At 42.2% G+C, this 14,987-nt stretch overlaps 2 protein-coding genes across 2 annotated transcripts in view; one reads left to right on the top strand and one right to left on the bottom strand.

Moving 5' to 3' along the window:
* NUSAP1 (nucleolar and spindle associated protein 1) overlaps positions 1 to 295 on the bottom strand; it is a 30,887-nt gene extending 30,592 nt beyond the window's left edge. The window contains exon 1 of the mRNA XM_005284695.4: positions 79 to 295. Coding sequence (XP_005284752.1) covers positions 79 to 171 — 93 coding nt within the window. The 5' untranslated portion in view covers positions 172 to 295. The remainder of the gene's footprint in view (positions 1 to 78) is intronic.
* A 332-nt stretch (positions 296 to 627) lies between these two features.
* OIP5 (Opa interacting protein 5) lies at positions 628 to 13,186 on the top strand. Its single transcript, XM_005284735.4, has 5 exons — positions 628 to 989; positions 1,984 to 2,050; positions 3,478 to 3,600; positions 4,644 to 4,725; positions 9,813 to 13,186. Exons 1-5 carry the CDS (start codon positions 683 to 685, stop codon positions 9,969 to 9,971), a joined length of 738 nt encoding a protein of 245 aa, XP_005284792.2. The 5' UTR covers positions 628 to 682; the 3' UTR covers positions 9,972 to 13,186.
* The last annotated feature ends 1,801 nt before the right edge of the window (positions 13,187 to 14,987 follow it).

Raw genomic sequence — 14,987 nt, forward strand, 5'->3', positions numbered from 1 at the left:
GATCCCCTGTGCCATTCTGCCCCATCTCCCTTCCCAGCGGCTGAGGGACTCTCCCCGGCCGGGACACCACCTCCTCACCTTCAGATTGGCCCGGAGGCCGGCGGCCTTGGCCACCTGCTGTAGCTCGCTGTATTTGAGCGACTCCAGCTGCGGTAGCGAGGGCGGCTCCATGGCGGCAGGACTATGGCAGCGACCGGTCTGTGAGCGCGGCCCGCGGTAACCGCCGTGCCCGTGCTTCGAATCTCGCGCTCAACTGACGCCAAACTACTTCGTCCCACCCCCCACCATTCGAATTCACCCTTCGCGCCCTGTCATTGGCTGAACAACCTACCAGCAGATGGACCGTGAGACACACCGATAACCAATGGCATCCTGGGGAATAGGATTTGTTTTGTTTAAACACGATAGGCACATGTAAACAGTCTATCAAATTAAAGCCCCTCCCTAGCCCAAATTATCGCTAGCTGATTGGGAAGGAGAATGATTGGTATCCCCCATCATCCAATGGCCGGAGGAAATTATTTCCCTGTTGCGAGCACCCGGTGAAGTGATTGCTTGTATTCCGTCCAATCGGAGCGCAGATTTATAGGTAGTACTCCAATTGGAATAGCAAGGGGGCGGGCGTTGGATTCGAATCCGGGCGGGAGCGGGAGCGGGAGGTCAGGCACCGCGAGAGAAGAAGATGGCCGTGCGGAGATGTATCCAGCAGTTGTTCCAGGAGCCTCAGGTTGATGGCGTCATCACCTTCGAGCGGCCTGGCCCTGTTCTGCGGAGCTGGGGCCGCCCATCGCAGGAGGACGCGGGCATGCCGCGTGGCGCGGAGCCCCAGCGGGAGCCAAGCAGCCTGGATGGCGGGACGCTGCTGCGCCGAGGGCTCCGGCTGGAGGAGTGCGCCCTCTTCCACTGCAGGGGCTGCCGCGCGGTGCTGGGCGACTCGCTGCATCTCTGCGCCCAGGAGGACCGTTGCTTGCAGGTCCTCGTCTGCTTCAGTGAGTCCCTGGAGCGCCAGACTCTGCCTGAGCAGCGGGGCTGCGACTGGACGGAGCCTGGGCCTGGATTCACTAGCGCTCCCTTGGCCTGGTTGCCTGTGGGAGCCCCTGGTCAGCCCCGTGGGCTGGGCAGAGCAGGGCTACCTGGCACGGGCGCTGACGTGAGTCTGCGGAGAGGGATGCGGCTGCTGCGGTTGTGGTCCTCAGTGACCTAACTGCGGGCCTAGCATCCCCTCCGTGGAGAGCAGCGTAACCAGTGGGTTATCCCTGCCCGAGTGAGCAGGTCTTGCAGCGCCTTGTTTTCTGCGGGCCCTAATGCGTGCTCGGAAAGCACGAAATGTTGGGAGACTTCATAAAATGTGGCGTCAGTTTCGGTTCTGCTCTGAAGTGACATTAAAACAGTAACTCTCTCTCAGCTCTACTCAGTTTGCAAGTGAATCAACAGTCCTATAAACTCAGTCGGGACATATGTGGCTGTAAAACTGCTTCCTTCCCCGCACATTGCCACTGCCCAGCGACTGTTAATTTCTTTCCCACTGAGATCTGCCCCACTGTCTGCCAGCTGCGAGCTGTCCTTTCCCTTTTCCTAGTGCTCCACTACAGGATAGTCCCACTAGAGTAAAGTGGAATTGCAAGAGTCTTTAAATAGACCCGTTTTTGTGCTAGTGGCTGGCTCCAGCAAGAAGTCAGTATTCTATTATGCTTACACAAATTAAATATTACAAAATATATTTGAAGCTGGGATTCAGTCGCATAGTCTGAATAACAGCATTGGAGGATTTTAATTTTCTATGAATGCAAACATTTAAGTCAACACAAATTTTAAAAAAAGCTACTAGGATTGAATTGTGTCTTTCCATTAAAATAAATATAGAACAAAAATGAATCCTTCCAAGCCTAAAGATAGAAAGTTCAGAACCTTAGTGTTGGGGACAAATAAAAATATTAGTCATACGCCACTGATCATTCACCATCTATGGGTTTATCTTCTCAGAAGTCACAAATGATGTTGTTTTGGACGATTCTTTAATGGTCGGTATTGAAGGACCTCTTCTAGGATGGTAGGTACCTCAGATGTTGCTTTTTGCTTTTGGTATTAGTTCTCAATTTGAGATGGTCACAAAGCAGAGCAGAAAGGCATTAATGTGTTGCTTCTGAATTTTAGAAATGTGTCTGTGCCAGAAGAAAATAAGTTTCTAAAATCCCTCCAGCTCCCTCTTAGAGGTGTCTCATATAATTGACAAATAATCTAGTTCAGTTTTGGACCTGTCCACTGCTTTTTCAACTGAGAAAGCCTTTGTAAATTGATAGTTTTATTTGGGGGTGTGAATATAGACTAAGTTTTTGCTCTATTTACTCTTGAGATGCGGCCGGGGGGAGGGGGAGACATTTGAGTAAATCAAAAAAGGAAGCAACCTCTATCCAAAAATAACGGTTTATATACCTGTTAAGATGGAAAGTCTTTTTATATTCTTTAATAGTGAAAGTGAACAAGTTTTGCTGGTAATGAATTAAACAATCAGTAGAAGCGGATTCACCTAGATATAATAATGCTTTTTCTTTACCTATTATGAATCTAATGGGAGGGAAATAATTTGAGTTAATCAAAACTCTGCAGAAAGGGAAGTGGCTACTAGAGTCAAGCATGGTTTACAGTGTTTTTATTGGACTTCATAGAAGAAAATAAGAAACTGAGTTTGAATCAGGGGTTGCTACTTTCAAAGTTGAGTAGCTGCAGCTGCTTGAGCAGCCTGAAAATTTGAGGAGGCAGCCCTGTATCTGTAATTGTGCTTGATTCATATTTGGAAGGTTTGTCACAATTATAAGGATTAGAAACTTTTTTTTAAAGGCAAGTTTGTATTCTGCGGAAGGTGATGGTACTTACTTTCTGCTCCCCATGGGGAAGTGAATTTTTCATAGGCATCTTGCACAGCTTGTAATTCTTACCTGTTACATTACGTACTGTATTTGTGTATCCCAAACCACCCTTGTGGCCGTTTTTAGCTTTTCTACTCTAGTGGGGTAGGAGGGACAGGACAAAAAGGAAAACTTAATGGTTGTATAGCTAATGAGTTGATGATGTTATGGGTTCACATTCCTCAGTTTCCTCTGTGCATCTCTCTTTTTTTGTTTTAATTTTTAAGTCTGTCTGAAATTATTTTCTCTTTAAAATTCACAGATGTGTTTCAGTAGCAGCGGGGTATCCTGAACTGACCTTTTAAGTTAGATTTCAGTTTTCAGATTTTAACCTCAGCTTCTGGGGTTTTCCAAACTTTTGAGTGGGTAACTCCTTTAATACAAAGACTATCTTGTGGACAACCTACCCCAGTACTTTGTCACAGAGGTTATGGGACGCCTATTATAGTGCTTGCTTATATGGAGAAGTAATACTACATTTATTGTTATGTCCTGATGGCACCAGTAAGCAGTGTTTGGACTACAGTTTGGAAACCTCTGCTCTACTGAAATCTTTTCTCTCTCTTTTCAGTGCTTACTATGCATTGTACTGTCATTCGTGTGGATTAATGGTGGGCTTCAGCCTCTATTCTGCCTTCGCTGCCCTGGTTCATCTGCGAGGCCTCTTTTGTCTTTTCAAGGACAATATTCTCTGGTTAGTACACACCAATATGACAGAGAATGACGAGTTAGAAATTAAGTCCAGAGTAGAGCTCTTCATGGGAAGGGAAGAATACCAATATAAGGAATAATATTTTGATTTGTATAAAACCAGAATGGCAAATGCAGGTTGGTGATATTTTCTGCTGCCAGTGAGAACTGATAATATCAAAGCAAATCCTGAACTGCTTGTTCATAGTTTCTCTTTCTGGTAGTAAATGCAGATCAATCAAAAGCTGTGTGAATTCTAGTAATAAAAATGCTTCCTGTGGAAGTCCTTACTTTGTCCTTAAATAGCAAAATCCTCAGCTACCAGTCTACTCTACATTTTTTTAATGTAGTGCTGAGAAGCTTATAAGAAGGCACATTAAACTTGTCTTCTACAAATATTCCAGTATCATTACAATCCTTTTGTTTAGAATGACACTGGCTAAGTTTTTTATAATGTATTGATTAATGTACATTATATTACTCTGTCTTATACCACCATTAGAATGTAGCCACTGTTGTGCACTCTCCACCTGCAGCATCTATGTAAATTCTTAACTTGGAGAAATTATTTCGCCCTTGCTTTCTACTGCAAGGGTAATAGAAGTAGAGAGAGTGCAACTTTCCAGATTAATACATCTCAGCTAATACATATGTATTGCTTGAAGACTGTTTCTAGCTAGCTTAGTCATAAACACTAAGTTTTGTTCCTCACAATACAGAAATATATCACAATTGTGTATCACTTAACTAGAATTGAGTCAAACTTACTAATTGTTATAATAGCATGCTGGTTGTAGAGCAAAAGTGATCTTTTTAGACTGAGGGTCTATCTGTGGCAGCTATAAATTGTAGTTGGTGAAAGAGAGTAAACAATTGAGGAAAATGAAAGCTTTATTATTCTATGTTAATATTAATTAATGATTACATTGACTATTTTTGGTCACAGGTTGGCACCTGCATTAGTTTCTGCATAAACTACCTTTTTATACAATGAATGTTTCTCTGGTTTTTATTACTATTCTCTCTTTTTTTACTTTTGTTTTTCAGTTATCTCTTAAAAACTAAAACCATGATAGAGGTCTCTGAGATGAACTTTCCTGCTTTGAGCCTAAAGGAACATCTGGGAAAAGTAAAGTTTCTTTGTGATTTTGTGTGTGTTAAAACAGGGGTGAAATGCAAATTAAGTTTTCAGCACCACTGCAAATACACTAAACTATTAAAACAGTCATGCTTAATAATCCCATGAACAAATGGATGTGCATGTTTTTCTGACACAGGACAGCAACTTATCTTTAAAGGGGATTAAAGGAACACAAGCAGGTTTAATTTAACCGATAGTTCTTGTTTGTGTCAACATCCTGTTATTGAAATTCATTTTTCTTCAATTTATTCTTCACCACTGACATTTACCTTCTGCATCAAACTTAGGATGGACAACAATTAGTCACAGTCTTATCTAATTGACTTCTATGTTCTCATATTTCAACGTTTGGGCTGTGCTAAATGTAGAAGAATGCTGCTACTCTAAAATTTGGTTCTACTGTCTTTCAGTTTCATGGGGACTCTTCTATTTAAACCCTGTAACTGCTTTTACAGTACCTATATTTTAGGCCTATGTTAGTTTGAATATCCCTTTTTCTTCAACATTTATTCCTCCTAAGTTGTAAACCACTTCTGCTTTTGTTTTTGTCTGTTTTCTGGTCTGAATATGAAATTGGGCCTGATATGTTTTCTGAAGACTTCTCTCCTCCTGCAAGTCATCTTCAGGCCTTTCTGGGTACATCTACACAGCAACTATATACCCCTGCAGCTGGCCCGGGCCAGTCGACTTGGGTTTGGGCTGCAGGGCTGTTTCATTGCTGTGTAGACTTCCAGGCTTGGGCTGGAGTCTAAGCTCTAAGACCATGTGAGGTGTGAGGGTCCCAGAGCTCAGGCTGCAGCCTGAGCCTGGAAGTCTACACAGCAGCAAAACAGCCTGAGCCCCATGAGCCAGAGTTGGTTGGCCCGCGCCAGACGCAGGTGTCTAGTTGCTGTGTAGATGTACCCTCTGTGACCTGAATAGGGAGCATTCTGTTTTTCATGTTCACTAAACACTTTAAAGAGTCAATTGTTGCAGCCCTCGTTCAAGCAAAACTGCCATTGAAATCAATCAGTGTTTTGCTCAAATAATGGTAGCATTTGATCAGAAGTGCAAACGATATTTTTGAAAGGTTTGCTTACATGGGATGTTGCTAGAATGATCATAGGATTGAGCTCTTTATGGAATGTTTGCCATTCATAAAATAATGACATGTGCAGGACTCTGTTTACAGTGGTAACCTGATGGTAACTCAGGTTCTCCTTCAAATAATTGTCCACACAGATTTCGTTGGGGGTGTTCACTTGTGTGAGATCAGACACTGCTTTTGAAAAGAATCCTTTGACTGCACCTATATCCTGGATGTCTTATTGCCCTCTGTAGTTGGGGACATAAAGGGTGGAGAAGCCTCAACCATCACTCAGTTCCTTCTTATCACCTGTGGCTGCAAGTCAGAACCCCTTTAGTGTCCGCATCCTATGCGGCTTTAGCTTTAGCATTTCAGTAGTTACTACTTATTCTGTATCAGAGGGGTAGCCGTGTTAGTCTGAATCTGTAAAAAGCAACAGGGGGTCCTGTGGCACCTTTGAGACTAACAGAAGTATTGGGAGCATAAGCTTTTGTGGGTAAGAACCTCACTTCTTCAGATGCAAGTAATGGAAATCCACAGGACCCTCTGTTGCTTTTTACTTATTCTGTAGGTTACTTTTACCCACTGGGTTTATTTTAAAAATATACCCCCATGCAATACCTTAAAATGCCTGACATCAAATCACCAGGGTTCAAAACGTGTCCCTCTTGTGATGCAGCAATGCCCATTATTAATGGATATTCTAGGTGTCTAATTTGCTTAGCAGGGGATACATCTCGGAGTGCTGCTCTGTATTCCACTCCTTTTCTAAATGTGCTTCAGCAGGCGAGGGAGGCAAGGCTTAAGCTCTTCCTCCTGGAAAAGCTGATGTAAGCCTCACTGGATCAGCAGACCCCTGGCATAACTTCACCAATTAGGTCAGTCACAGGTCTCCAGAGGCCCAGTGAGCCAAGACACCACTCTGAGCTCCTGGGCCACCTTCTAAGTTCTGTTTGTCCACCACATTCACATCTACTTCCAAAAAGAGGCTTCAAGGAGAGCCGCTCCTGGGATCAGGGCAGGTACCACTCCCTTTCCAAGCAGGAGACAGAGATCCTTTCCTAAGACTACTTCTATTAAGAGCTTGAAATCAGAGTCCTGCTTCAGTACCTCCATATTGAAATCGGACTGATGGTTCCTTTTCAGCATAAGGGCCTGTCAGCACCAAGTGCCCTACATGCGGTACTGGCCTCTTCAGTGCTGGGCCTAAAACAAGGTCTCTTGGTGCTGTGGAGTCACCTCTTATTGAGAGACTTGAAAAGGTGATCACCAAATCCTCAACTTCTCACCCAAAGGTTCACTCCTTTTTGTCTTACTCAATGTAATACACCAGGCCTCCTCCCCTGAGCATCCCCTTCCACCCCTTGTGAGTAGCACAGTGGGAATTGGGCTGGGAGTCTAGGGATTAATTTCTGAAGGGTGTCAGGAAGTCATTGGGGAGGGAGCACTCCATTGGTATCCACCCACGTGCCATCCGTCCCACTGCTCTTACCAGGTCTGGCCATACTTGTCCCCTTCAGCTGGGAAACCATATTCTAGGAAGTCAGAATCCTTCGCAGTCTACAATGCCAGAGCTCTATCACCAAAGAAACAACTCCAACCTGCACAAGTACCTGTCCTAGCCACAATTCATGAAAGTTGAGGAAGAATATAATGGAGACAACCACGCTCCTGAACAATCACCTTATGCCGTATCCTTGTGCTCCTCCAGATGAAGCAGTTAATTCTCTATCTGTTGCCTCATTGGATGAGCTAAAAGTCTTCCAAGACCTGATGAGATGAATGGTGGAGATGCTGGATACCATGATATCCTGCAAACTTCATCTTCAAGGAGATGGGTTAAAATAAGTGCTGGACTGCTTGAAACAGCCAAGATAATTTGGCATACACATGCCTCAGTTCCACTTACCTCCAAGAAAACTGATAGGAGGGTACCAGTTATCAGCCATGGGATTTGATTATCAGCATCCTACTTTAGGCAATCTGATGGTATAGGCATTTCAAGTAAATCTAAACATCAAGGCCAGCTGAAATCTACCCCTCAAGAGACGGACCCCAAAAAACTAGATCTCTGGCAGAAAAGTCTACTTGTTGAGCTTCCAGATGAGAATAGCAAATTACCAGATGCTACTCAAAATATGATTCTTTGATTTGGGATCAGCTTTCCAACTTTCTCAATAAATTCTTGAAGGAGACCCAAGAGAATTCAAAATCTCTAATGGCAGAAGGTCCGCTTATAGGCAGCCTGGTACTTTAAACAGCACTAGATATATCTGATATGGCAGCAAGAACCATGCCCACTGCTGTTACAATAAGAAGGTCCTCTTGGCTGCAAGCAGCTGGGATCCTGAGGGAAGTCCAAGTTACCACTAAGGACCTCCCATTTGAGGGAAACTAGCTATTTAACAGTGGCACAGATGAGCACTTCCCACCCAGAAAGACTTGAGAGTGATCCTGCAATCCTGGGGACTGGAACATACAGCCTGAAAGAGAGCAACGGAAGCATCAGCTGTTCTATGGTCATTTGTCTATCACAATATTATTCTCAGATTTTCAGTGCCCCAAGAAAGAGGCAGAGACTTCACCTGAGGCAAACCGCTGCCTCTTCTTCAGCTGCCTCACAGTCTAGGGCATCAGACAGGAATCAAATTGGCAACACTGTCAAGGGGTTGTCTAGACCACCTTCAGATCCTTCTTTTTTCACCCCTGCCTGGCAGCTGCCTTCCAAGAAGCCTGGGTTAGAATAACCTCAGACTGATTGGCCCTTAAGATAATCATCAATGGATATCACTTCCAATTTTAAACTGCTCCTATGCCCTCCTAATCCTCCTAGTCTCTCTTCGGGAACCCCTTCCCATGCGGGAGTCTACCTCCTGCTTCAACAAGTCTCTCATATGACTGGGAGCAGTGGAGGAAATGCCCCCAGATTTCTGTGGTAAGAGCTTTTATTCCCATTGAGGTTAGGAAGTAAAGAAGAGGATGGGTCTCTATTTCCCTGTCTTTGATGTTTTAATGCTTTCATCCATCATTTCATGTTCCACATGCTTGCCCTAGATTCTATAATACCCTCTTTGGATCCAATGGTCTGTAGTTTTCAACTTCAGGATGCCTATTTTCACACTTAGATTTATTCAACTCACAGAAAGTAGCTGAGATTCATAGGACCATCTCATTAACAATACAGGGTCCTACCCTTTGGCCTCTCCACCGCCCCATTAGTCTTCAAAGTTCTTACTATGGTGGCAGCTCATCTGAGAAGGCAAACAATCCAGGTATACCTCTACTTAAACTGGCTCATTTGAGGGAAATCCCCATAGCAAGTGATCAGCTCTGTTCATGTGTCTTTTAAATCTTCATCTCGCTGGGCCTCAAGGTCAGAGACCAATCCACACTAGCACCAACTCAAAGGATAGAGTTGATCATGGAAGTGATTAGATTTCACACTTGTAGGCGCATACCTCCCTCAGCAGAGATTCCAAACTATGACAGATATCAGACAGCTCCAAGCACTCCCCAAGACATGAGTGAGGACCTGTCTACTTTGTATACTGTGTTGTAATTGAAATCAATATATTTGAAAATGTAGAAAAACATCCAAAAATATTTAATACATTTCAGTTGGTATTCTATTGTTTAACAGTGTGATTAAAACTGATTAATCACAATTAATTTTTTTGAGTTAATCGCATTAGTTAACTGTGATTAATTGACAGCCCTATTATTTACCTTACAGTAACACAGGAGATTCCATGCCTTGCCTGTTGTTATAGGATTCTTATTAGTGAAGGGTGGTTGAGGCTGCTCTCCCATTTATGCCCTCTGCTGTAGGGGCGAGAGGGCACTCAGGGTGTAGGCACAGCTACAAAAAACACTGCTGTTGAAAATAATTTGATCTTTGGCACAGGCGCACCAACAGTGGAATCTGGACAACACATCTCAAAGAACCACAGTTACTGTAGGGTATATAACTGTTCTTTACCTACCCTTAATTTTTTTTTTTTCCTTCTAGCTGAAAGAACAACTTGTGGGGGTCCATGTGCGCCTAGAGGTACTGATTAAGAGGCTGGAAGAACTGAACCAACAGATCAACATGGCTGACAAGCAGGGCTATGCATCAAGGACAGTTGGCCTAAAGCTAGGGTTTGCAGGAATCAAGTCAAGCAATTAATATGCCATCATAGAATATAGAGCCATTTGTGTATCGTTGCAGGTTTCTTCATTGTGGTGAACAAAGTGGTTTGAAATCACCACCACCCTGAAAAATGTCAGAGAAAGCTAATTTGCCACTTTGTTATATGCGTGAAAATATATTTTGCTGAAATATAGCTCAGACTGGTGAAGTGGACTGGATTTTTGAGGAGCAAGAAACTGTTTCCTCCTTCTGTGACTTCAAAACAAATACCTCATTCTTGCAGCACTCCTTCTCTTGGAGGTGTAATACAGCTTGTACTGTGGTTCTTCCTGAGCAATATATAGTTTAAAAACCAGCGGTTGGAAACTAAGATTTTACGTTCCTGAGAGTGATTCAAAATATGCTACCATGTGATGTTATTCAAGATCAGCCATTACACAATGTTCTTAGTGGGGGCTGAAACCCTGGTATCATCTCTTCATGTAGAGGAAATGTTCACAGGAGGTTGGCCTTGATCCAGATGTCTTCCTGTTGAGTCTTGAATGGGTTCTTTCTCTTGTTGTGAATTTTTTTATTTATTTAGTATGTGTGAGAGAGTGAGAGGACTCTTCTTCCTCCCTGGCTGTGGGGGTAGAAGCTTCTCTCTATACCTGGGAAGATGAAAGGAGCTTCCCTTTTCACTCCCCCTCCACAGAAGGCATACTTATGTTTTAAAGCCTCCAGTATGTTGGGAAATTATGCCTGAAATTTTGTATCAGGCATAGAGGGGAAAGTACGTACATGCTCATTTTAATTCCATTGATAAGTGATTTTTTTCCCCCATGCCCTGAGCAAAAGACTACAATCAGTATTGGTTCTGGCCTGAGTTGCTCATCTCAGCAACCCTAGTACCTCATGCTTTTTCAGTTAGTGGTTTGTTTGATTTTTCTCAAATCTGAGCTATGTAGGGAAAATGCAAACTTCTAAATGAGAGAAGGGAGTCTGGGACTGCTGGAAAATAGCCCACTCCATGATACTAGAATGGTCTGGATCAGCAGCCATCACATAATAAATCATGTGGAGTTTTTTGGTTAATGATCATAGGAAGTCTTTTGAAGTATCCACACTGGTTAGGCCAAATACTTGGCAATAACCTAGAATAGCAACAGCTATGTTTTGAGGTACTCAGACTGAAATAGGAGAACTTAATATCTCCTAAACTAGTGCTAAATTCAAATCTTGTAAATTACTTACTGCATTTTTAAGATGTATAATTGTATATGCTCCACAACCATCACAGGAACTGATATTCCAATATATCATAGCACTTTTCAATAGTAACAGAATTGGTAACTAAAGGTGAAGTCGAAAACTAGGTGTTTGATGTAAATGTGAGATTTTTGTATATGTATTTTGCATGTCAACCTATTTGTTTGAGACCAGATAGGTGCAGTAATATCTTTTATTGGACCAACTTCTGCTGATGGAAGGTACAAGCTTTCAAGCTACACCAAGCTCTTCTTCAGCTTGGTGTAGCTTAAAAGCTTGTACCTTTCACCAGCAGAAGTTTGTCTAATAATTTCCTGACCTACCTTGTCTGTCTCCTGTTCAAGGACTAACACAGCTACAATAACACTGCAAACAACCTATTTGTTCATGCTAGCAGATTTTAATTTTATTTCCTCTTCTATAAGAGCTGTAGTCAGAGCAATTTACTCTCAGAGCAAATTGTTCTTTTAAATAGCAAATACTTCAGAAGTCCTTATTTTTGTTAAAGGTCCAAAGTTACTGAATACTACTTCACTAGTGTAGGAATAAGGGAATTTCTTGGGAGTTGTTCAAGCAGTGTAGATGACCAAATACTATTTTAAGGTCTAGGCTACACTACCAGTAATACATAGTTGATCTCCTTTTGATGCGAATAGACTACCCTTGATCTTTGGACAAGGGTATGATCTTAATATTGTAACTTCATTTTTCAGTTATTTGTTCAGCCTCTTAACTGTTGCATTCAGCATTAGTCTTGAAAAAATACCTAACTGTGGGACCAATTCTCTCCCCCCTTCTCCATTTCCCCTCCCTCTTTGTCTCTTGTCCCCTCTATCTCTGCAGTAACTCCAGTTACCTCCCATGGGCTTTAGTCCTACCTCCTGTCTGCTAAGATTAAATAAATAGTTGATGTTTATAAAAAGTGCCATGTTTCAGAATCAGCAAGCGGGAGCAAGGGTATCGACACACTCACCCACTGTTTCGTTGTTGTTAACTTGTAAGAGAAGCCTCTGTCAGTTATGTTTTGTTCAGGTATTCAGCACTATCTTTGCCACGGATAAGGCTAGAATTTTTTAATTTTTGTTTTTTGAAAGCTGAAATTCAGCAGAATCTGATTATATTCTATAGCTCATGTGTAAATCAAACAGGTTTGATCTGATCTCCGGAGTAAGTCTAAATCCCCTTTCTCTTAGGCCAGTGGTTTTTAACCTTTTTTAAAATTTATTTACAGATCCCTAAATTTTTAATGGAGGTGCGGACCCCTTTGAAAATCTTAACATAGTCTGGGGACCCCCAGAGGTCTGCAGATCACAGGTTGAAAACCACTGTCTTAGGCCATGTCTACTCTAAAGCTGTAGAGCCATAGATGCTTCCTACATTGACAGAAGGGGGTTTCACTTGGTATGTAGTTAGCTACCACCTCTTAGAGGTGGATTAAGTCAATGGAGGAATTCTTCTGCATGTACACGGGGACCGGGCGGGGGGGAGGTGCAGGAGGTCAACCTAACAATAGTACCCTAACGTGACCTAGCTCAACCTAGCTAACTTTTCAGTGTAGAGCAGGTTTCAGATAGTAAGCTCTTTGGGGCAAGGATCATCTGTTTGTTGTCTGTACAGCAGCAAGGGTGACGCTGTCCTGATCCATGAGTAGGGCTCCTAGGTGCTATAGTTACAGAAATAGTGCATTGTTGCAATATTTTACTTTCCTGGGGAGAGTAACTGTTCAATGAACAAGTAAAACTAGCTTTTTCTTTCTTTCTACGGTGGAGTGAATAGATATTGTACATGGACAAATAAACTCATGACTTTGTAACAATGCTGTAATGGGAAATGCCTTAAATAGTAGAGGATGTTCTGCCATGCTAATTCCCCATTATACTTCACTGGCCTCCAGTGCTGAGGAGAAACTAATCCTGTTTGATTAGACTGCGGTCCTCTTTGTGGACAATCTGTTTCAGCCTTAACATGTTTCTTCAGTTCTAATTAAAGCCTGCTGTATTCTACGGCACATTCCTGTTCTAAATTTCTACTTACAAAATCCCACTCTGCTGTTTGAAGAAATCCTTCTATAGGTGAAATGAATGTAAATTAATAGATTCAGGCAGTCATTATTGCAGACAACTTAATACAATAGCTGTGAGGTATGAACTGCCCCATACATCTTAATAGGATGTTGACTTTTTAAACTTAAACACTGCACTGTGTCAACATTAAACTATTTTATCAGAAATGTCCAGTGCTTTGTGCTTGTTCCACAATGCTGAGCAGCCCCTGCCACCCAGAACTCTAACTGTACCATATGCAGCTTATTTTGAATGTACAGTCAATCTGTTATTCCTTGTGTTATGTAGTTTACGCTGTGTGAGATCTATTGCAGAACTTAATCTGCTGTAACAAAAGGCTTGCTAAAGAATTCTGCTCCTGCTTCTTAGAGTACAGAGAGGCCTATTAAGTCTATCTGTAATACTACAGTTACAATGTTTACAGTTTCACTGTGCAATATGTAGTCAGGGATGGGAGAAATTAAACTACACATTGCTGAGATATTAATTCTCTACTTCTAGAGGTGAGACTAATGCAGCTGCACAGGGAAAGCTTTGAAAGGAGCTATAACTCTCTTCTTACCATGCTATTTGCATGTTTAATGCTGCCTATGAAGGTTAAATAATTGAAAGGGAGAATGACAGCGACAACTAAGCTTAATTGAATGTTTATCTCCAGTCCTCTGGCATAAAAGGAGAAACAGACTAGTGGCATTTTTCAGAGGTGTTAAGCACCCCCAGGTCTGTTTGAAATAACCTCTGAAAGTCAGGCCATCCGGGTGTGTGTTTAGTGTAAAGGGCAAACAGGAAGACTACACCTTACTGCTACAGCTTGGTAGTTTTATTCCTAAAGACAAAAGATGAGAAGAAAATGGAGCAAGGACAGAGTGGTAAAAGATGACTGATAAAGCAAACAATCAGACTAATGATTCTGGTACAACATTTTTCATAAATTAGCTGTTTTGGAGTCGCTAAGCAAAATCGTATCTCCTGTTAGCTTTGTATGAGGAAAATATAAATACAGAGGCATGACTAATGCTAGCTGAGGCCATAATTGCACATTCATCTGCTTTTATGGAGTCATTCTATTTCAGTGGTTCCCATACTTTTTGCCAACCTTTGTCATCTGAAGAAATTTCCTGGACTCTTCATTTTTTATAGACAAGTTTCGTGTTATTCTATTAGATTAGTTTATTTTTAAAACATTTTATAATTAAGACTCCCAAAGGAACCAAAAACAAAAAAACCCTCTGCAATTATTACAGGTTATCACATCACCCCTTTTTCACTTATAACTAAAATTTTATGATGTAGTCTTGAAGGGGCAAGTACTGGTAATACCACAGTGCCCCTCCCACCAGCATGATTTCTTGTGTGTGAGAGGTAACACTGTGCAGGATGTGCTAAAAGTGCCTGAATGCCATTCTGGGTCCACTGCAGTACTCCTTAAGGGACAGACCCCCTGCATAACACATGGTGAGACCCCACTTCTGGAACCACTATTCTATTTTGTATATCACATGCACAAGCTACATTAAAAGAACACTAAGACTGCAAAGTCAAGCTCTCAAAAGTTAGGAACTACCACTTTTAAGAGGGCCTATGCAAGGAGAGGTTGGTACTTGTACAGTAATAATTCTTTGACATATTTGGTCTGTAGGAGTGGTTCACATGAGGGATGTGCACAATCCTGTGCACTCAAATGTGTTAGGGAAGTCTGTGCCTGTGCTGTACATCTCCCCTTGCTTGACTACAAGGGCAT

This window comes from Chrysemys picta, chromosome 4 (assembly GCF_011386835.1).
Source record: "Chrysemys picta bellii isolate R12L10 chromosome 4, ASM1138683v2, whole genome shotgun sequence".
In the NCBI taxonomy this organism is placed as follows: domain Eukaryota; kingdom Metazoa; phylum Chordata; order Testudines; family Emydidae; genus Chrysemys; species Chrysemys picta.